Raw genomic sequence first — 23,012 nt, forward strand, 5'->3', positions numbered from 1 at the left:
ATTGGGAGCTTGCATTTTTTCCTAAAATCTAATAACAGCACTAGGAAAGTCCCACATTCCCCAGCTGGCTTTATTTCAAGTAGGAAAGAACGAAGCTTTTAGATTAACTGGAATGTAAGGGCGTGGCCGGTTAAATTCACTGAGCATCTAGTCAGTGTCTATTTTCAGAACCCAGGACTGGACAGGGAGCATGAACAGAAGCAGCAAGGTCCTCAGAGCCACTGTCCTCAAACACTGTCCTCAAACACTGTCCTCAAACACCCATAGTTAACTGACAAGCTCAGTAAGCAATCACTTTGGATCTCACCCTTTTCTCTATTCACAAGTAAACAAAACAAAAATATGTGAGTAAAATACATCACTGTTGTTCCCAGGATGATAGTTTATTGAATTGGGATTTCAGCATTCACCTTGCTATTCTAAAAATATCTTCCCCCTAGATTTAATAGTTGATCTTATGGCACAGGCCAGGAAAAAAGGTAAGTTTTGCTAAATATCTGTTAACCCACACAAATTGCCAAGCTTGTTATGAGTCTGTTTTTTTTGCAGTATCACTTAATCACCTGCATTTCCACCTCTGCAACGTTGGATTTGTGACAAACAACAGAGCTTGTAAGGATGACTGCTGACAATGCCTTCTCTCCCTGTGCAGGCTGCAGCAGTCCTGAAGGTTGATGGAGGGCCATGCTATTCAAACAGCAGGTGTGGCTGAGACAGAAGCTTCTAGTGCTGGGAAGCCTTGCTGTTGGGAGTCTCCTGTATCTTGTTGCCCGAGTTGGGACCTTGGATAGGTGGGTGATGGAACACAGGCTTATGCCCCTGTGACTCTGTGGCTCTCAATTTAAACTTCCTTAGGATATAACTTGAAGTCTACACCTTTGTTTTCTTCCCTCAAAATTCCCAAGAAACATGTTTTGCTGATTTATTGATTTTTATTTATGGAGACTTTTTAAAAAGGAGATAAAAGTTGCGCAAACCAAGGTGCTCCTTCAGGATCCATTTGTATTCTGTGTACATTGACACTTGTTTTCTGAGAAGGAATAAAGCTGTGTGCAGATAAAAACAAAAAAAGTATTTACTAGAGCATGGTGCAGTCTGTGTTTGTCTGGTGTTGACCTCTGGCCATGGCAAAACTGTTCCTGTAGCTGTGTCTCTTCACTTTGCAATCTAGGAGTGGACAGTTAATGTGCTCTTGGGAATGTCAGAATTATGTATGTTCCATAAAGGAGCTCACCGGGTTTGCAATCCCTCGCCTGGAAAGATGGCTTCGGGCATGGATTTTTAACTATGTTAATTAGCTCTGGTTTTCAGGAGCTGAACACACCAGACAAGGAGGCTGTCACTCAGAGAAATTGCCTAGAAGGCAGTGGGAAATCCGTGGAGGGGAAATTAGAGCCAGGGTTTGACTAAATATGCAGACAGTTGAGAACTGCAGAAGCCCCAGCAACATCAGCTGACTGTCCAGGAAGTGCCTCTGGCTGCTCTGCATCCAGTGTGATTGGCAGGGACACAGGAGTTAATTTTGGAAATGGGGAGCTTCTTTCTTTGCCCTTTAAAATTCATTCTTGTACTGCAAAGAGTGATGTATGCTCTCTTGGAGCTCAATTCCCACTGACAGTGAAAACACAGCTACATGTTAAAGTGAAAATATCTGCTTTCCAGATTTCTTTGCAAAATTCAAGCTAATCTGTATACCTTATTATTTGGATATTCAAAAATAATAGATAGTTATGTTCCTTATTGCCCCTCAGAAAGTGTCAATTCTCACTGCTAAAATGAATCCCTTTGATGGTTTTTAACACAAAATTCTTTAGCAAACCTCCTGTGGTTGTTACCTCTCATGGGAGAAGCACATTGAAAGCTATCGCTTGAGGGTCAGTACCTCCACCGGTTTCCTAAAGTAGCACCTAGTAAAGAGCTTTGCAGTGGTTCCATTGTCTTGTGTCCATAGTGGAATGTTACATCAGCTCATAGCCAGTATCTTTAATAAGCTTCCAATCATTTACTCTTTAATTGAGTAATTGATCTAACAGTCATTAACAGGGTCATACAGTGTTTAGTTGATGATTCTTTTCATTTTTAACGTGTTCTCTGGTCTGCAATGGGTTAACTTTTTTAATAAGGAATCAGATTGTTTGGTGGGCTTTCTCAAAGTCCATCACTTGAGAGTTTCCACAGATTTAGGTCTGAAATTGACATATGTGTTGGGTTATTTTTTAGTAACTGAAGACCCTGATAGTTGGGAAGGAGGCTGAGATTACTGTACTCTGCCTTCCGATTTTAACTGTGTGTGTTTTGGTCAGGAACTCATGATCAGAATTTGTTCTCCAGCATGTGGGGAAATGTGTGCTATTTTTCTCCTGTCTTTACACATTCTGTTGAGTTCAGGAATCCAAAAAGCAATTGTGCTGCAAGGTCTGATCTTCCAGGATAGGAAATAGAAAGAGGAAGTGAAGAAGGAAAATAAACCTTTTTAAAGGTATGGAAATTCCATCCCAGCTCAGTTAGGGCAGAGATACCTGAGCCAACCTCTTTAGCCAGGCTTCTATGAAAGAATTAAATACTACAGAAACAGATCTGAAGGACGATTTCCTCAGTTCTCCTGAAGACAGCACTGGCATCATTCTAGATGCATAGATGGAGTCCATCGATGGAGTTAATTCTCAGCCAGAACCCAGGAAGAGCTGAAAGATGAAATTATAATGTCCTAATCAATGTCACAGTTAAAAACATGTTTAAATATTATTAAAATGTCACAAAGGAACACATATTGTTTTATCAATATGTGCCAATTAATTCAATAAAGCATTTGAACAATAAAAATATTTGCGTACTTATTGATAATTTTGTATCTTCTGTTTAGAGCCCTAGCATATTAATACCATTAACAAATGGTATTAAGGAAATGAAATTCATGTTTCTCAAAAGTGTTAACTCTGGTGAACCCTGTGTTCCTAATAGTTTTTCATTTTTCATACTTTCTACAACAAGAATAAATTGTTTCAAAAATCTTGAAAAACAAATACTAGAAAAAAGTAAGATATGTTTATTTTTCCTTAAGCACCATGATAGCTGCCTAAACAGAATACAGAACAGCACCATTTCTCCAAGTTCTACAAAATAAGTTGAGCATGCCTTTGAGATACAGAAGGTTCTCTTGGGAAAAGCAAGCAATAGCTTCATTGTCACACTGAAGGGCATAGACTTCAAATTACTGGGGGAACTAGAACCTTCTCCTGAAAGAGAAGGAATTGGTTTAATAGCATTTAAACTAATAATATCCCTTCTTTCCAGAGAAAACTAAAATGCCTTGCTAGATCAACTTAGGGAAATTATAATGAATATCAGCTCACTTCACACTAAATGTAAAAGGAAACTAAATTTTTGACCATACACATTGGCCATGCCAAATTAAACCATTACTCCAGGTTGATATCATTGTGACCATTACTATAACTTTCAGAAGAATATAGATGATTGTTCATTACTTAAGGTAATGTTGAGGTGAAAATCCTGTTTTCTGGCTTCGTCTTCTGCATTGCCTTTTATGAACTCTAGTCCCTGACTTAAATGTGCTTGCCAATGAAAATCTGAGCTTTCTGTCCCATCAAGGACTTGCTGATCCCTAGTCCCAGATGCAGTAGGCAATACTTGCTGATAGTAACTAGGTTCTTTCCTACATTCAGCAGCGAAAACAAAACCCTGACCTCCTTAGACAGAGAAATGAAACAAAGGAGATATAGTATTCGTCTGGCAAACCCCAAGGCTAAGGCAAAAATTCTCATAGAAAAAAAAGCTTGGCAAGTGCCAAGGTTGGAATTTTGCAGGCAGATGATGCAAATAGCCAAGGATAGAAATTGGGAACTCTTTTCAGATTATATCTTAAAGATTTTTAAGAGCTATGTGAGTGTCGCTGTGCTGCAAGAAAATAATAGGGTATGAAACCCAAAACAAATGGCCTCCTCTCCATCCCTGAGCCTCCCAGCTGAAGATTATAATCTTCTGCCTTTCACATTTTCTAAATGATTTTAGCTGGCGAGCTGTTAAAAAGCTATTAGTGTGGCTGATGTCACTTGTCTATCCTGTACTGTGAGCATAAGTACACACCATAGTCAATTAAGTGCTTGGTGAATAAAAATTTTAAGGAGCACTAATAAAAAATTCCATCAATTATGTGTGCTCCGTTTAATGTAGAGTTGCTTAAAATAAAATTTCCCAAACATATGTTCGTTATGAATTGCAGTAAGCTAGAAACCAGTGATTTTATGTATGCATTGAAAGTCTTAGCCTGACTGGGAAACCAGAAAAACAAGAAGTCAGTTGTAATAATCTTCTCACAGTGTTTCTGTTGCTTTCAGGCTACAACCCATTTGCCCCATTGAAGGCCGATTTGGTGGAGCCCGAAGTCAGGCTGAATTTCCACTTCGTGCCCTGCAGTTTAAGCGCGGCCTGCTGCATGAGTTTCGAAAGGGCAACGTTTCCAAGGAGCAGGTTCGCCTCCATGACCTGGTCCAGCAGCTTCCCAAGGCCATCATCATAGGGGTGAGGAAAGGGGGCACGAGGGCCCTGCTGGAAATGCTGAACCTCCACCCAGCAGTGGTCAAAGCCTCTCAAGAAATCCACTTCTTTGACAACGATGAGAATTATGCCAAGGGCATTGAATGGTACCGGAAAAAGATGCCTTTTTCATACCCTCAGCAAATCACAATCGAAAAGAGCCCAGCATATTTTATCACTGAGGAGGTTCCAGAAAGGATTTACAAAATGAACTCATCCATCAAGTTGTTGATCATTGTCAGGGAGCCAACCACAAGAGCTATTTCTGATTATACTCAGGTGCTAGAAGGGAAGGAGAGGAAAAACAAGACTTATTACAAGTTTGAGAAACTGGCCATAGATCCTAATACCTGTGAAGTGAACACAAAATACAAAGCAGTGAGAACCAGCATCTACACGAAACATCTGGAGAGGTGGCTGAAATACTTTCCAATTGAGCAGTTTCACATTGTGGATGGAGATCGCCTCATCACAGAACCTCTGCCAGAACTTCAACTAGTGGAGAAGTTCCTGAATCTTCCTCCAAGAATAAGTCAATACAATTTATACTTCAATGCTACCAGAGGGTTCTACTGCTTACGATTTAATATTATCTTTAATAAGTGCCTGGCAGGCAGCAAGGGGCGCATTCATCCAGAGGTGGACCCCTCTGTCGTTACCAAATTGCGCAAATTCTTTCACCCTTTTAATCAAAAATTCTACCAGATCATTGGAAGGACATTGAACTGGCCCTAAAATAATATGTCATACAGCACTATGTGTTGTGCCTAGAGTCACATGATGTCCCTTCTAGATTAAGATATGCACTTTCCTAGACACAGCTATACAAGTCATTTTTTCCACGTATACTTGTACATATGCAGTGTGTGACCAAATATAAGATCAGTTCTTTTTCTACTGAAAATTTACAAAAATAAATCTAAATTGTTTTCTGTATAGTTGCATCTTCTAAGCTATTTACAAAAACAGAAGAGGTAGTGGTAGGGGCAGAAAGTGACTTCAACTATTCTCAAAGAGTTAGTCTTCCTTTGATTCAGAACTTGTCACCCGCCATTTCCATAGATTTAAGCCAAAAGATGAATGTGTGAAAATGTACCAATGGCTGTGAAGCTTCAGGAAGTAGAGGATTCAGTTATGCTTTTTTTTCTAAGAGAAAGCTGGCTCTATAATTCAGATCCTGAATTGGTGCCATGAAAACAGAAAATGTTATTTTCTTATTATTTAAAAGTATGTCCTATCTCATAAAATTGACATCGCTCCAAAGTTCCTGTAGTGATTTTGCACTATTGTTTTCTCATGCAGACCAGGGCATAACTTGTAGCGTGTCAGTCACATGTTGGAAAAGCCAAGTCCTTTCACTCCCGTCTTCTATGTCAACAAAGAGAAATGCGGTGTACATAGTGTATATTGTTGTAAATACTGGTTTCACACTAAGTAATTCTATTTTGTAAACTGAATATGACTATTTAATTTATTGTGAAAATTAAAATTATTGTGGTATTTAAAAATTGAATGGATTAAAATTACTCTATGTGCAACTTTTTTTAAAAACTCATTTTGTTTCACTTGTCCCCTGCTGGCTTCCAAAGTGGAAGCTGTTTATGTGCATCCAAGGGCACTTGCAAAGATTCATTTCTCCATTGGATTTCCATACCCTTGTGAAATGTATTTATGAAGTGAGGTTGAGTATATTTTTTTAAACCTAAACCATCTGGAAATCAAGTAATAATAGCCACCCCAGAGAACCCCAGTGCTCCTCTGCTATGATTTTGTTCAAATTAATTTACTTGTAGTTTCTGCTGTGCCCAAGAGAGCCAAGGAATACTTTAACAGAATCAAAGCAAAGAAGAATCACAATTTTATCTGAACTTCTAATCAGAGTTAGACCAGCAGAGAAATTAAATAAAATAACATTAGAAAACTTGTGTGTCCTCTATACTGAAAGCTGCTGATGCTTCAAAGGTGAATAAGGTTCTCAGAAGTCTCTTTTAGATGAAAATATATCAATCTGTTCAGAAATGATAAATTACATAGTGTTGCTATGACTAATGTAAATGTATGGCTCATGTTTCCACCCAGAGGAATTGGTGCTAAATTAGGTGCCTGCCAACATCAGGTACACTATATTATGCTTAAATACAAGATAGAAAAAATGGAAAGAGGTATAACAACAACAAAAAGGGAATTTTCACAATCATACTTGCTTATCAAGTGCAATATATTTGAGAGGTTTTTGTTCAGCATCATACTAAGATGCCTAGAGAAATCAGCAAATTACAATGAATTCCCCCATAATAAGTGTTGGCTTTCTGAGTTGTTTACCCTGTCCAATGATTTCATGGTGAACTTTTCTAAATAAATAGCCCTTTCCCCTCCAGTGTTGGTATATATTGCTTCTCCAGCCACAGCCCTAGTGATCACTTCTTCTGTTTGAATTGGCAGTAATGCTCTTGTCCCAGCATGACACAGGGGTGACACCAACACATGCTGGCCAGCGGCTCCCCATTCACTGTGATGGATCCTGGGGAAGTCTCAGGTCCACGTGCCCCTCATGTCTCCTCTAAGCCAACAACAAAGTCAGTATGAGGAACCTGTTTTCACATTCCCCTGTGCTTCACTTCTCAGCTGCCCGTCAGTAAATTCTTCAAATACTGCATTCTGTGACATAACGACTGTATTATCATTAATCTTATAAAAGTACTGCATTCCAAGAGCACTATACAGCTAAAGCAGCTTTGTGCCAGTGACTTATCAAATTATGCCCACTGGAACACTGATGTCTCCAAAATTCAATGAGTGGAGATTTCTCAGTGATAATTTTTATATTACAAATTTTTCTCTTTCATTTATTGCATTATATATTAACAAGTCATATTTATGGGATACAAAGTGATGTTCTGATTTTGTAATATGATGTAGAATGATTAAGATAATTAACATACCATCACCTCAAATACTTAACATTTTTGTGGTTAGAACAATAGAAATTTATGCTCAGAGAAATTGAAATGTATACTACTCAATTACAAAATATATTCAGCATGCTGTGCTTGATCTAAAAACAAAATCAGATGTATTCCTTGTGTCTGATGGAGGCTTTGTACTGCTACCAACAGTGTATGATACAATGTATTCTAAGATTCAATTTGACTTACATCAACTTTTTTATATAGTTTGTTATTTTATAGGTTTTTTAATAGTTTGTTATTCTTACCTCAATGAACCAGTATTTCTTTATCATATTCAGGAAAACAAAAAACATTGTGATTCCAGTTGTTTTCCTTCCTAAAGTTTTAGAATTGGTTTAAACCTTGAAGAGTCCCCATTGGGACCCAACACAAGAGGCTTAACATGGGTGAATTTGAAGTAACATGTTTCATTTTGTTGAAGAAATAATCATGGCCACAGAAACCTATGATTTAGTAGCATACCTCCATGGGAGATTTTAAACCTCCTTGTTTAGGTAAATGTTCTTTGCTGTCATCAGACATGCAACAGATCTCAAGAGCAATCTTTAGCTCATTACATTGGCTCCACGAGGGGTCTCTAACAAGTTAGTCCTTTTACATCACAAACACTGTGTTCCTTCTGGAGGCCTGGCAGCACCATATATTTTTGTCAAAGTTCTACCTACTAAGGGAAAAGGTGTTTAAGCACTGGTGAAATTTCGAGCAGATCATAATGCTGAACCAACAGTATTTTGTAAGCCAAGAAATAACAATTGTACTTATACAAACAGCCCAAAATAAGAGTAGACCTAGAAACAGAGAGATAAATGGTACATACAAACCTATGTGATAGACATCCTCACATTCCAAGTTCATCACTACTACCTGAAACCACTACATATAAACCTCAGCTGATGGAGCTACTAACTCTTCCTACTAATTGAAGCATAGTATAAGAAAAGTCTAAGCCATTTTGATCCTCAGTTGCTATCTGGTAAGTCAGGGTCTTAACCTCCTCTTAGACTTGGCGCCTTTCAATTGATGAACAGGGAGAATAGTCCATTGCCAGGCCAGGCCAAGTCCTACTCACAAGGCTGAGGGGCTGCAGGGAGCTGTCCCGGGTGCTGCTCCTGGAGAACAAGCACGGGGAGCCACACCGAACATTGCCTAGGACGGGGGAGACCCTTGCTCCTAGTGGAAGGTAGGAACCAAAGACAGTGCAGTCCAAATAACAGGCTGCTGAAAGCTTTTCTTTGTCCAGTTAGCTGCTTGTTGAACCGGATTGCCTTCCTAAGCCTAATTGGAGAATTTTGCAGGTATGGAGACTTTTGAATGATCACAGTGTCTTCTTGCTGCAGTCTTTTGTACTCCTCCTGCATACTCAGCAGCTGTTTCTCACTACGGAGAATAGTCTACAGTATAAACAAAACAAAACTTTGCCGAAAACATTTCTCCTAAAAACTACTAACAGCAAAATCTTAGCAGTGTCAGTTAACAAGGTGGAAATATAAAATATTTTAAAACTAACTAATTGCAATTATTGTCAAGTAAACCAAGTGGCAATGATACTTACAATATATTGAGAAATAAATACCCAACATCGCCAGATTCACTAAATAAATGCCTCTTAATTGTCATATTAGATTTTTACCAAACTTGGTATTACTCAGGGATTTCAAAATATTCTGACCTCTTAAATAAGTTATTCAGCCCTCCCCCTTGCATCTGTTTATCAATTTTTAAGGTAAACCTTTGTTTTACACTAATGCAAGAGTGAAATTTAGGCCAAAATATGATCAGTTGTTAAGTTATAACTAATGGTGCCTTTTTTTTTGGTACCGGGGATTGAACTCAAGACCTTGTGCTTGTAAGGCAGTCACAGTACCACTGAGCTAAATCCCTGGCTGGCCCTAATGGTGCCTTATTATACATCTTTTTTTTCTCCCCACCTCTGCCCCACTCTATTATATGTCTTATAAAAATAAATTCTCTATTTTTTAAGATTTCTTTCCAATTACATTTTATTGTACTTTTTATGAATAAGAGTGCTATTTTATAATAATTATAAATAGATTTTAAATGGTGAAAAGGCAGAAAGAACTAAGCTGATAGCAAGATATAAATTCCTCTCATAGAAAGAATCTGATTGGTATTCCAAGAACACTCATCTGTTATTTATAGGCAGCTTGGTTGAAAAGCCATTCTCTTAGTCATAACAAGTAGCCAGCAGCATACTTGGTGCCTTATAAGCTAATTCTATCATGAATCTATGAACCATACAGTCTACTAGAATTTGTATGCTGTTGGTAAAGTTATTTTTCTAAACATATTTGTCATCTCTCTGCAAAACAGTTTAACAAGAAGGTGAGTAGCTCCCACTAGACTGGTAAGACCATTTTCAAGAATTAGCTTACCTTGCTGTTTCCAAATGCATACACCTCTACTTGCCAGTCCCTTTCTATTGAGGACACCAGAAAACAATCTCTGGGGCCAACGCAAAGCTTCCTGCTTCTTTGGTAAGAAGACTGCATAAACCTAAAGGTTCAAACAGAGAATAAAAGAACTTGTAACTGCTACGTGTCAGGAGATCTAATACCAGGTCACAGAAATAACTTTGCTACAGCTCCTCAAAACTTCTGGCCACACCAGATGACAGTGTGGTCACATCCAGCAGAATTAGTGCTGTGAATGAGGAAGTCATAATTCAGAAACTATAGAAAAAAACAAGCAGCTCAGCCTGGAGGAATCAAGGCAGGTTTCGGTGAGGCCATGCCGGAAGATGGCAGCCGCCCACAAGGCAGACACATGGGGAAAGTGCACTGCAGGGGGAGGCAGAGAGTATGCACACGATGTGAGAAAGACTAGCAAGTCCAGAAAAGCTGGAAAGCAGGTCAGTGTAAGAAAAAGGGGAAGACATGAGTGGAAAGTGTTCCAGAGCTCGCTGGGTCCTGAGCAACCCCTGTTGCCATCTTTATGCCCATTTCTCAGGTGCCCTACCCACCCAAGTGTGTCTATGTCTAGAACAGCCAGCCAATTCAGCTACATAAACCATTTTTAGGGATGAAGTTTGTCAAATTACTGACTGCTCTGTGATTGTCCTCCAAAAATTACTTCATTATTTTCAGTTTCTTTTTATTTTATTATTTTACTAGTACATGTTTGCAGTTCATGCAGTTTACAATCATCTTGGAGAATGGTTACATGTACATACTACAACTGGTATCTTTTTTTTTAATCCCCTTCCCCTTTCCTCCCCTTCTCTCTCTTCTCCTCTAGTCCCCTTGTCCTCTTTTACATTCTTCTCGACATAATTACTCTTAGCTCATATTATGGCACATAATGTTTGCATTAATTGAGACTATTAGGTTGCCTAACATGGCAAAACTTTATGGTGCTAATTTCCCCTTCTCTTCCTCCTCACCACTCAACCCTTGTTCCTTTGGTCCACTTCCCTATTGCAAGAGATTCATGCCCTTGTCCCCTTCTATACATCCTTTATCACTCCCTTTGTTTATAGTACTTTGCCTCACTCAAAGGAGAGATGCCATATAGTATGTAAGCTTGTATCTTGTTTATTTCAGGCAACATTGTATTTTCCAGGTGCATCCATTTTCCTACAAATGTGTCATTCTTAATGGTGAGAAGTATTCCATTATATATAAATACCACATTTTCTTTATTGAAGCATCTGTTGATGGGTATACAGGCTGCCTCTAGGATTTAAATATTATGAATTGTGCTGCCATAAACATTGGTATACATATATCACTGTACTATGATGACTTAAACTCTTTGGGAAAAATACCTACCAATGGAATAGTAGGATCATATGGAATTTCTTTTTTTAAAATTAATTTTAATGGTACATTTTAGATATACATAATGACAGTGTTCATCATATGGAATTTGTACCTGTACATGATATATATTAATTTTTCTTTTTTTCCTCCATTTCTTTCTCCTCCCTTCAAGCCCCCTTCCCCTTCTTATTTACAAAAGCTTTGTTTCCATTTTTTCCTTCTGTGTTTTTTGTTCCTTTTTCTTTCCATTTCCCCTCCCCTCCATCTAGATCCTCTTTCCATCTGAACATTTTCTTCCTATTTCACTATATCTATTATACATTTTGGTCCTTCTTTACACTTTCAGTTTCTCACACCAGGGAAACCATGCAATATTTGAACATATGTGTCCAATTTTTTTCACTTAAGACTATAGTCTCAAGGTGCATCCATTTTACCTAGAAATGTCTCAGATTTATCCTTCTCTATGGGAGAATAATATTCCATCATATAAAATAACCACATCTTTTTTATCCATTCATTGGTTGATGGGCATTTGGGCTGTTCCAAGATTTACCTATTACAAACTGTGTTGCTATAAACATAGGTGTGTGTATATCACTGTGGTATGATGCTTTTAATTCTTTTGGGAAAATACCAAGAAGGGAAGTAGCTGGGTCACATGGAACCTCTAGTTTTAGTTCTTTGAGGAATCTCCACACTGCTTTCCACAGTGGTTGCACCAGTCTACACTCCCACCAACAGTGGAGAAGTGTTCCTTTTTCTCCACAGCCCTGCCAGCATTTGTTATTGGTTGATTTCTTGATAATAGCCATTCTTTCTGGAATGAGATGGAATCTCAGTGTTATTTTAATTTACATCTCTCAAATGATCAGTGATGCTGAACTTTTTTTATATATTTATTCATGTGAGAAGTGTCTATTCACTTCAGATGCCCATTTTTTGGATTGGGTCTGTAAATTTGGGGGTCTGATTTTTTGAGTTCTTTATATATTCTAGATAATAGACCTTTATCTGAGGAATGGCTGGCAAAAAAATTTTCCCACTCTGTGGGTTATCTCTTCACACTGTTGGGTTTCTTTTGCTGAGCAAAACCTTTTTAATGAGATGAGATCCTATTTGTTGATTCTTTGTGATATTTCCTGTGCGATTGAGGTTTTGTTTATAAAGTCTTTCCCTACACCTATGTCTTCAAGACTTCTACCTATTCTATCTTCCAGCAGATTTAGTGCTTCTGTTTTAATATTTAGATCTTTGATCCATTTCAGTTTCAGTTTAGTGCATGGTGAGTGATAATAGTTCTAGTTTTAGTCTCCGGCATATGGGAAGCCAGTTTTTCCAGCACCATTTATTAAAGAGGCTATCTTTCTTCCAGTGAAGGTGTTTGGCCCCTTTGTCAAACATAGGTGGCTGAGTATGTTTGGAGTTCTTTCTGAATCTTCTAGTCTGTTCCATTGATCCTTGGGTCTGTTTTTTTTTTTTTTTTTTGCCAGTACCATGCTATTTTTATCACAGTAGCTTTGTACTATAATTTCAAGTCAGGAGTTGTGATGCCCCCTTTGTTGCCCAGAATTGCTTTTGCTATTCTAGGTCTCTTCTGGTTCCAAATGATTGTTTTCTCTAATTCTGTGAGGTATGCTATTGGTATTTTGACTGGGATGGCATTAAATCTGAATAAAAATTTTGAGAATCAGCCATTTTCACTATATTGGTTCTTCCTCCAAGAACAAGGAATATGTTTCCATTTTCTGATATCTTCTTTAATCTCCTTTTTCAGAGTACTGTAGTTTTCAGTGTAAAATTCTTTCACTTCGTTCATTAAATTGATTCCTAAGTTGTTGTTGTTGTTGTTGTTGTTGTTGTTGTTGTTCTTCTTCTTCTTCTTCTTCTTCTTCTTGGATGCTGTTGTGAAAGGTCTTCTCTTTCAGTGAGTTTGTAATTTGTGTACAAGAATGCTATTGATTTTTTTTTCTTTTTTTGGTACTGGGGATCAAACTCAGAACCTTGTGCTTGCGAGGCAAGCGGCAGAACCACTGAGCTAAATCCCCGGCCCATGAATGCTATTGATTTTTAAGAGTTGAATTTGTATCTAGCTACACTACTGAATTTGGTTATTAAATCTAGAAGTCCTTTGGTTGAGTTTTGGGGATCCCCTATGTGAAATATCATTTCATTACAAATAATGATAATTTAACTTCTTCCTTTCCTAGCCTTATTCCTTTTATTTTTTTCTCTTGTCTAATCGCTAAGGCTAATGTTTCCAGAAATACAATGATTGGGAGTGGTAACAGTGGACACTCTTGTCTTTTTCCTGATTTTAAAGTGAAAGTTTTCAGTTTTTTTGACCATTTAATATGTTAGCTGTTGGTTTGTCACAGATGGCTTTTATTATATTGAGATAAAGACCATCTATTCCAATTTACTGTGGGATTTTTATCATGAATGAGTGTTGGACTTTGTCAAATGCTTTTTCTGCGTCTATTAAAATGATCATGTTGGATTTTTTTCTTGGCTCTAATATGCTGTATTACATTCATTGATTTGCATATATTGAATTATCCTTGGATCCCTGAAATAAACCCTACTTGGTCATGTTATATAATTTTCTTGACGATTTGCTGTGGTTGTAGTCAGAGTTTTGGCAAGGGAATACATTTACTACAGGACACATAGTTTATAAGATTATTTTTATGATAATTACCCAAAAAGTCAAATGCAAAGTAGTGCAAGAGATTAACCACATACTAGGGGCCCAAGGAATCCAGCTGAGGGCCTGGATCCCAGCAATTTCCCACACAAGTCCAGCTAAAGGTTTAGAGTCTAAGGCAATGTTCTCCACAAGTCCAGCCAGTGGCCTAGAGCCCATGGCTATTGAAGATCTACACCTGGAAGACCCAAAGGTCACAGGTGGAAACCAGAAAATCTACAATGGTGAGATGAAGGATTTGTGCCACCAAGCTGGGGGATCCACGTTTGGAGCCAGGAAGTGATGCTCATGGTGACAATCAGAGACAAAAACAGCAGCCATTCCCAGTGACAGCGAGGCCTTGAGCTCATCCTCTGATGAGAATGGCCTAGTTCACATTAGGAAAACCATCCACAGCAAGCTTCTCCTAGAAAATCAACAGCCATGATCTTCCCCTCCAGTTCTCTTGTTATGGCGATTCACAAAAATCCTCATGTGGATCCTCCATGCCCAGACCACGCTGATTCAGTTCAGCTGAGCGTTACAAGTTGACCATTAGTTAATCCACAACAGCTGCATTCTGTTTGCCACTATCATACTGAGAATTTTTGCATCTATATTCATTAGAGAGATTGGCCTGTAGCTCTCTTTTTTGGTTGAATCTTTCTCTGGTTTTGGCCTTAAGGTAATGCTTTCTTCCAGCAAGGAGTATAGGAATCTTGCTTCCCTTTCAGTTTCATTACAGAGTTTGTGGAGTAGCAGCATTATATCTTCTCTGAATTTCTCATAGAATTCAGCAGTGAATCTGTCAGGACCTGGGCTTTTCTTTGTTGGTAGGTTTTTAATTACATCTTCAGTTTCATCACCTCTATTGGGTTATTTTGAATCTTTATACCTTTCTTCTTCATTCAGCTTTCGTAATTCCTATGTATCTAGGAATCTATCCATTTCCTGTTTTCCAACTTACTAGAATACAGGTTCTCAAAGTAGATATTGATAATCTTATGTATTTCTCCAAGATCTGTTGTGATTTTACACTTTTCATTCCTAATTGTATAAATGTGAGTCTTTTCTTTCCTCTTTTTGATAAAGTTGACTAAGGGTTTGCCTATTTTATTAAATCTTTCAAAGAACCAACTCTTTGATTCATTGATTCTTTGTATTATTTTCTTAGTTTTACATTAATGTTTGCTCTAATCTTTATAATTTCCTCCCTCATATGAGTTTTGGGCTTGACTTGCTCTTCTTTTTCCAGAAGTTTGAGGTTCAAAATTAGATTATTAGCACTTATTCTGTTTTTATGATGTGGGAATTTCCCACTATAAATTTCCCTTGTAGGACTGCTTTTATTGGATCCCATAAGTTCTAGTGTGTTGTATTGTCATTATCCTTTAATTGTAGAAACTGTCTGATTTCTTCTTTAATTTCATCTGTAGCCCATTGGTTGTTCAGGAGGGCATTATTTAATTTCCATGTGTTTATGAAGTTCTTGCAGTTTCTTTTGCCATTGATTTCCGATTTTATTACAGTATGGCCTGATAATATGCATGAGATAATTTCAATTTCTTTGCATTTACTTAAGCATGTTCTATGAGCTACTATGTGGTCTACTTTTTAGGACGTCTCACGTGCAGCTAAGAAGAATGTATGTTCTGATGTTGTGGGGCGGAACACTCTGTAAACATCTACCAAATAGAGACATCCATGTTCAATTCTGATATTTCTTTGTTGATTTTTTGTCTGGTTAATCTGTGAGTTTATGACAATGGGGTTTTTGAAGTCTTCTATTACAATTGTGTTAGTGCATATTTGCTTTTTCATATCTATTAATATTTGTTTTATATAGTTTAGTGCACTGGTAATTGGTACATATTTATTTATGTTTTATATCTCTTCCTTTTGGATTGTTCCTTTAACAAGGATATAGTGACCTTTGTCTCTCTTGATCAGTCTTGACTTGAAATCCACTTTATCTGCATAAAGAATAGCTACCCCTACTTTTTTTCTAGGTTCCTGTAGCATGGAGTGTTGTTTTCCATTCTTTGACTTTCAGTGTATGAATTTCTGAGTTAAATGTGTTTCTTGTATGCAACATGCTGTTTCTTGATCCATTCTGCCAGTCTGTTTCTTTTGATTGGTGAATTGAGACCATTTATACTGATGATTATAATTGATATGTATTGACTTAACCTTGTCATATTACTTTCCTGTTGTTGATTCCCTTTCTTTCCCCTCTGCTTAATTACTTCCTTTGCCTGGTGGATTCATCCTGTTGGGTTTTATGGAAATGTAGTCATCATTATCTCTTTCTGGAATGTCCTTCAGAACATTTTGTTGTGCTGGTTTTGTAGTCATGAATTTTTTCAGGTGTTTGTTGTTACAGAAGTATCTTATTTCTCCATCAATTCTGAAAGATAGTTTTGCAGAGCATGTCAATCTGTGCTGGAGGTTCTATTCTTTTAGGGCTTGAATTACTTCACTCTAAGCTTTTCTTGATTCTAAGGGTTTGTGTTGAGAAGTCAGCTGTAATTCTGAATTCTGAAAGTTGGCTGTAATTCTGAAAGCTGACAAGTGATTTGTTTCTCCTCTCTAACAGCTTTTAATATTCTGCTCTTGTGTTGAATTTCTGGAATCCTGACTATTATGTGCCTTGGGGTATTTTTTATCATGGTTAGTTGGAGTCCTATATGCCTCACTTATGTCAAATTCTTTTTCCATGCTTGGGAAATTTTCTACCATTACTTCTGTGAACAGGTTTTTTATGTCTTTTGTGCTACCTCTGGCTTTTTCATTGATTTAGATCAATCTTATGTTATCCTTCTTTGCATCATCTAGCAGCTGTTGGACTGATTTTTTGTGGTCCCTTGCTATTTTTAAGAAATCATTCTTTTTATGATTGCTAACTGCAAACCTGTCTCCTAGATCTGATATTCTATCCTCACATTGATTGATTCTACTGTATATACTTTGAATAGAATTTTTAATCTCCTGGATATTCGATTGAATCTATTTCATGGATTCCATTTCTTTCCTATGTTGGACATTCATGGTTTCCATTGTTTTCCTAAGCTCCTCTATTGTTTTTATCTGTATCTTCCATAGATTTACTAATCATGTCCTTCATTATGGTTGCCATCTCTGAAGTTATCTGAGAAATTATTTGTGATTTAATTTTTTCTAGAGCCTCATTCACTTACTTTGTTACTTTTGCTATTACCACTTCAGAGAGTCCAGATGGGTGTTTTTTTGATTTGTTCCAACTCACTGCTCTCTGTGTTTGCCTTCAGTGAGCTGGAAGTCTGGGGTTGCATCTTGCTTCCATGTCTTCTCATTTTCTATTTTGTTAAAGTTTCATTTCTATGTTGATGCTTGTAAGTTATTTATGGTAGGTATCATTATTGGTAGTATCAAGAACCCTTAGGAAATGGCTACTTCTAAGAGGTGTCTTCCAGGTGTAGCTGTCTTTTTGAGTCATTTGCAAGATCCTCACGCTTCAATTTATTGGGGATAAAAATTGCTGCCTATTTGGCCTAGTGCTTGGTTCTTTGGCACTGTCCTTTAGTATTGGTTATGACACTCAGGTAATCTCCATCTTGGCATACAAGGAGGAACAACAACCACTGCAGTCCACAGCATCCACTGCTCCATTCCATTGGTGCATTTTTCTGTGGAGGCCTCTAAGGTGGCCAATAGTCACTGTACCTCAGCAGCTTCCAGCTGTCCCTCCCATGGCATAAGCTGGGACTCAGGGAGAAAGCATGACCTGCTACCTCCACCTTCTGCATTGTGATCCCTCTCTTTTCTCTCCCTGTGGGCTCTACTTCTTGCTTCAGATCTTTTCTTGGTCCCAGGGACCCAGTTCTCTCCTCCTTCTCTTCCTCACATTGGTATGTTACAGCATCTGGATTCCAAATATTAGAGAGGCTGTATCTCTGCTTCTCACCATTCTGCCATCTTCCTGGAAGTCCATATGGAATTTCTAATTTCAGTTCTTCAAGAAATCTCCATACTGATTTCCATAATGGTTGTACTAACTTACATTCCCACCAATAATGAAGGAGGGTTCCTTTTCACCACAGCCACACTAGCATTTGTTAATATTTTATTTCTTAATGATTGCTATTCTTTCCAGAGTAAGATGGAATTTCAGCATTCTTATAATTTGCATTTCTCTTACAGCCAGGGATGTTGAACCTTTTTTTCATATATTTGTTGATCATTTGTATTTTTATGTCTGTGAAATGTCTGTTCATTTCTCTTGCCCATTTCTTGGCTGAGTTTTAAATTTTAGGTGATTTAATTTTTTGTGTTCTTTGTTTTTTTTTTCCTTTTTCTTTTTTTTTTTTTTTTTTTGTAGCAGGGATCAAACTCAGGACCTTGCACTTTCAAGGCAGGCATGGTGCCACTGAGATAAATCCCTGGTCTCATGTTCTTTGTATTTTCAAGACATTAGTCCTCTGTCTGAGGAGTTACTGGTAAATTTTTTTCCCATTCTGTAGGTAGTCTCTTCACTTTACTGATTGATTCCTTTGCTGTACAGAAGCTTTTTAGTCTGATATAAACCCATTTGTTGATTCTTGCTGTTATTTCTTGTGCAACTGAGGTTCTGTTTAGAAAATCTTTTCCTATACCTATGTCTTCAAGTGTTTTACCTATTTTATCTTCCAGTAGGTTTAATGTTTCTGTTTTAATATTTAGATCTTTCATTCATTTTGATTTTAACTTAGGATATGGTGGGACATAAGGGTCCAGTTTCAACCTTCCACACACAGATAACCAGTTTGCCCAGAACCCCTTGTTCAATAGGCTATTTTTCCTCCAACATATGCTTTTGGCCCTTTTGTAAAAGATCAAATAGTTGAATGTGTCTGGGAAGTTTTTGTATCATCAATTCAGTTTCATGAATCCATGTACCTGTTTTTGTTCCAGTACCATGCCATTTTTATCCCTATTTCTTTGTAGTATATCTTAAAGTCAGATATTGCTATACTTTCTGATTTCCTCTTGTTGCCCAAAATTGATTTTGCTATTCTGGGTCTCTTTTGGCTCCATATGAATTTTAGAGTCATTTTCTCTAGATCTGTAAAGTATGCTGTTGATATTTTTATTGGGACTGCATTGAATCTGTATAACAGTTTGGGGAGTATGGCCATTTTGACAATTTGTTCTGCCTATCCAGAAGAAGGGGATATCTTTCTATTTTCTGATGTCCTCTTTTTCAGAGTACTGTGACTTTATTTGTAGAGGTCTTTCACTTCCTTGGTTAGATAAATTCCTGGTTATTTCTTATTTCTAAGTATTTTCATTTTTAATGGTATTATTTTCATAATTTCCCTCTCATCCAGTTCATTACTGGTGTATACAAATGCTCATGATTTTTATGCATTGATCTGCTACATTACTGAATTTGGTTATAAATTCTAAGAGGTTTTTTTAGCTGATTCTTTGGGTCTTCTATGTAGGGTATCATGTCATCTGCAAATAATGATAATTTTAATTCTTCTCTTCCTACATTTATCCCTTTTATTTTCTTCTCTTGCCTAACTGCTCTTGGTAATGTTTTAAGTACTATGTTGAATAGAAGAGGTGGCAGTGGGCATCTTTGTCTTGTTCCTGATTTTAAGTGGAATGTCTTTAGTGGTTTTGCATTTAGTATGATGCTGATTATTGGTTTGCCATAAATAGCCTTTATCGTATTCAGTTATGGTTCTTCTATACCTGTTATCTTCAGGGTTTTTGTCATGAAGTAGTGTTGGATTTTGTTGAAAGCTTTTTCTGCATATATTTATATGATCATATGGGTTTTGACCTTGTTTCTGTTAATGTAATATATTAGATTTATTGACACATGTGTTGAGCCATCCTTGCATCTTTGGGGTCAAACCTACTTAATCATGATGTATGATCTTTTTTTGATAATGTGCTGCATTCTATTTGCTAATATCTTGCTGAGGATTTTTGCATCTATGTTCATTAAGAATGTTGGTCTATAGGTTTCTTTTGTAGTTGTGTATTTATCCAGTTTTGAATCAGGGTTATACTGGCTTCCATAAATGAATCTGGGAGTGTTCCACCTCTTCCAATTTCTTTGAAGAGTTTGAGGAGTATTCTTAAAAGTTTTGTGGAATTCACAGTGAATCCACTGACAGTGAATCCACAGAGAATCCAAGTCCTGGCCTTTTTTAGTTTATATATTCTTTATTATTGTGACAGTTTCATTGCTTGTTATTGGGTTGTTAAGCATATTTATGTCTTCTTGGGTTGGTTTTGGTAGTTTATACATGTCAACGAATCTGTCTGTTTCTTCAAACTTCACTAATTTGTTGAAATATAATTTTTTGAAGTAGTTACTATCTTTTGGATTTCCAGTATCTGTTGTGATTTCACCTTTTTTATTTCTAGTTGCATTGATGTGAGCCTTTTCTCTCCTCCTCTTGGTGAGTCTGGCTAAGGACTTATATATTTTACTTATTCTTTCAAAGAACCAGCTCTTCAATTTGTTGAATCTGTTACTGTTCTTTTTATTCTCAATTTAATCAGTATTTTCAATTTCTGATTCAAACAATGTCTTTGAAATATTTGGACTTAAAATTGTTTGTTTGAAATTAACTCTTTTACAGTCTCTTTGAGTAACCCCTTTAACCTGCTCCCCAGGCATGTGCAGGTGGCCTTGAACCATCTTAGCTTTAGTGACACACAAGCTTCCAAATCCCCAAAGACCTGTGACAGTGTGGGGGAGGGAGACATTGCACACATCTGAAGGAGAGCCTGTAATTCCTTCACTCTTCGTGTTACACTCCCTTTTAGAAAGTACCAAAGCCATCCAAAGGAGACATCAACAAAGCAGCTCTTTCCACTATTATGTTCAGAATCCATCCTTCTCATAAGACCACACTGGAATGGAAGATGACTCTGGGTAATAAACACAATGCCAAACTCAGAAGGTCATGATAGGTATTCAAGAAATATTCATAGATTGAGTGAATGAATCATTCTTTAATTAAGATAATGAGGTTAAATTGCTCCCTATCTCTTTCTTCTGCTAGAATGAGTTCTCTGCCAGAAGAGTCTAACATCCTTTATGCAAATAAATATTTGGTGGGAAGGGCAGGGGATTTAGCTTAGAGGTGCCACCACCTGCCTCACAAGCACAAGGTCCTGAGTTCAATTCCTGGGACCAAATATATATATATATTATATATATAATATATATATTATATATATATAATATATATAATATATTATATATATATAATATATATATTATATATATATAATATATATATATATATATATTTGGTGGCAAACTCACCAAATAGCCAGGCATTTTTCCAAGTAGTGAATGCAAAGCAGGATTTTGCTAGACTCCTAAATGCCCATTATACTTTTAATGCATTGTAAAATCCAAATGCTAAGCACCAAGGGATAGCTTCAACTCTGTTCTTCAAAGGGCCCCTTGTACCAGGTACCAGTGAAAAAATTCAAACCATTTTGTTCTTTAAAAATTTTTGTTCCTCTATGACATGAGTTTCTACATGTTCCCTATTAAGCTGCTAAGTTTTACATTTAATTGCAAAAAATTTAATTACATTTAATTGGAAATTGCAATCACAAATTTTAAATTGGAAAGACAATGACCAAAATAATAAAACAATTGCCACTTTCATCACACTAACCCAATATTCCAAATATTCATTGTTTTATGATTTTACAAGCAAACATCTTAATTCGCTGGAAGTATAGAAACTTTTTATTGTGTTTAATGTTAATTCCATTTGAATTCTACCTCTTTCCCATGTTAGTGCATCTTAGCCTGGGAGACTGTCAGACTCAATATGGTAGACTCAAAGAAGTAGTTCACAGGACCCAAGGACTCTGAAGAGTAATAGTAAGGATCTATATATACACACTCCCTAGTAATAGATTAGGATAAACACTCACTTTCATTTGGTTTGACATGCTTAGAAAATCGTTACTAGGAATTAATTAAAGAATGATTAAAGCTAATTATTTGAATGAGGCTCTGAATGTACAATTAAATAACCAGAGCATGGTTGATCTATTTATTTCTATTCTCTAAAGGTTGAAATAGCTGCAAATTGAAATTGTCATTGTATGAACCAATCTAGCTGATATTGCATCTCAGTTGATTGGTTTATCATATAGACACAGGTAAATCTTTCAGGAACATATTTGATGTATAAATAATTTTGGAAAATTCACTATATAAAGTGTTAAATAGAAGAAAAATTCTTTGTCTCAATATCCACTCAAGCCCATAGAGCTACATCTGTCAAGGCATCATGAATAATAAACTACTGAACTGCTTATTTCAGTACCTGATAGGTAATTCTTTCTTTTGAGGGGAGGTACCGGGGATCAAACTTGGGACCTTGTGAGACAGGTGGTAGAACAACTGTGCTAAATCTCTTGTCCCCCTCATAGGTAATTCTGACAGAGAATCAAAAGAAATGTTTATGTCACTTTCTACCCCTCATGCGACAGAGAAGGAAACAGATGAAGGCAGGATCCCAGACCTGCTCAGTACACACCAGAGACAACACAAAGCTGGCACCAGCTCTCCGGATTATATCCTACCACTCCCTGGAACCCAGCTTGTCTTACTATGTTTAGCACATGGTTGTGATTACCCTCAGAAAGGGTTGTTTTGTGGCAATTCATGATGAATAAAGGTAGAGAACAGAAAGGAAGGCCATTTTATAACCTGAAAGTATTAAACAGAACCTATCAAAATCTGAGTTTACTACACAAAAGTGGGGACAGGAGCTCTCATGCTTTTTAATGCCACAACCCACATATAACATCATAATATTTGGCAACCTGGAGTACACAGGATGATCAAAACATACAGTGTGTTTAAATTTTTAAACATTTATTATAGTAAAAGATGCATTGACATTAACCCCACTCAAAATATTCCCCCTCACTTGAAACACTCTTATCCCATCATTCTTGACATTTCCTGAAGCAGCTCCAGATGTCCTCTTTGGTGAATGTCTT

At 37.0% G+C, this 23,012-nt stretch overlaps 1 protein-coding gene across 24 annotated transcripts in view; it reads left to right on the forward strand.

Moving 5' to 3' along the window:
* The window catches only part of Hs3st5 (heparan sulfate-glucosamine 3-sulfotransferase 5), a 287,277-nt gene extending 281,207 nt beyond the window's left edge, over positions 1–6,070 (forward strand). For all 24 annotated transcript variants that reach the window (XM_004869079.3, XM_087207910.1, XM_087207911.1 and 21 more), the window contains 2 exons: positions 653–791; positions 4,359–6,070. In XM_004869079.3, the coding sequence (XP_004869136.1) occupies positions 685–791; positions 4,359–5,292 (1,041 nt within the window). In that variant the 5' untranslated portion in view covers positions 653–684 and the 3' untranslated portion in view covers positions 5,293–6,070. The remainder of the gene's footprint in view (positions 1–652; positions 792–4,358) is intronic.
* Positions 6,071–23,012: the final 16,942 nt, after the last annotated feature.

The sequence above is a fragment of the Heterocephalus glaber genome, unplaced genomic scaffold (genome assembly GCF_053883595.1).
Source record: "Heterocephalus glaber isolate CG9 unplaced genomic scaffold, H.glaber_assembly_v1.0 deba00000896, whole genome shotgun sequence".
Lineage (NCBI taxonomy): Eukaryota > Metazoa > Chordata > Mammalia > Rodentia > Bathyergidae > Heterocephalus > Heterocephalus glaber.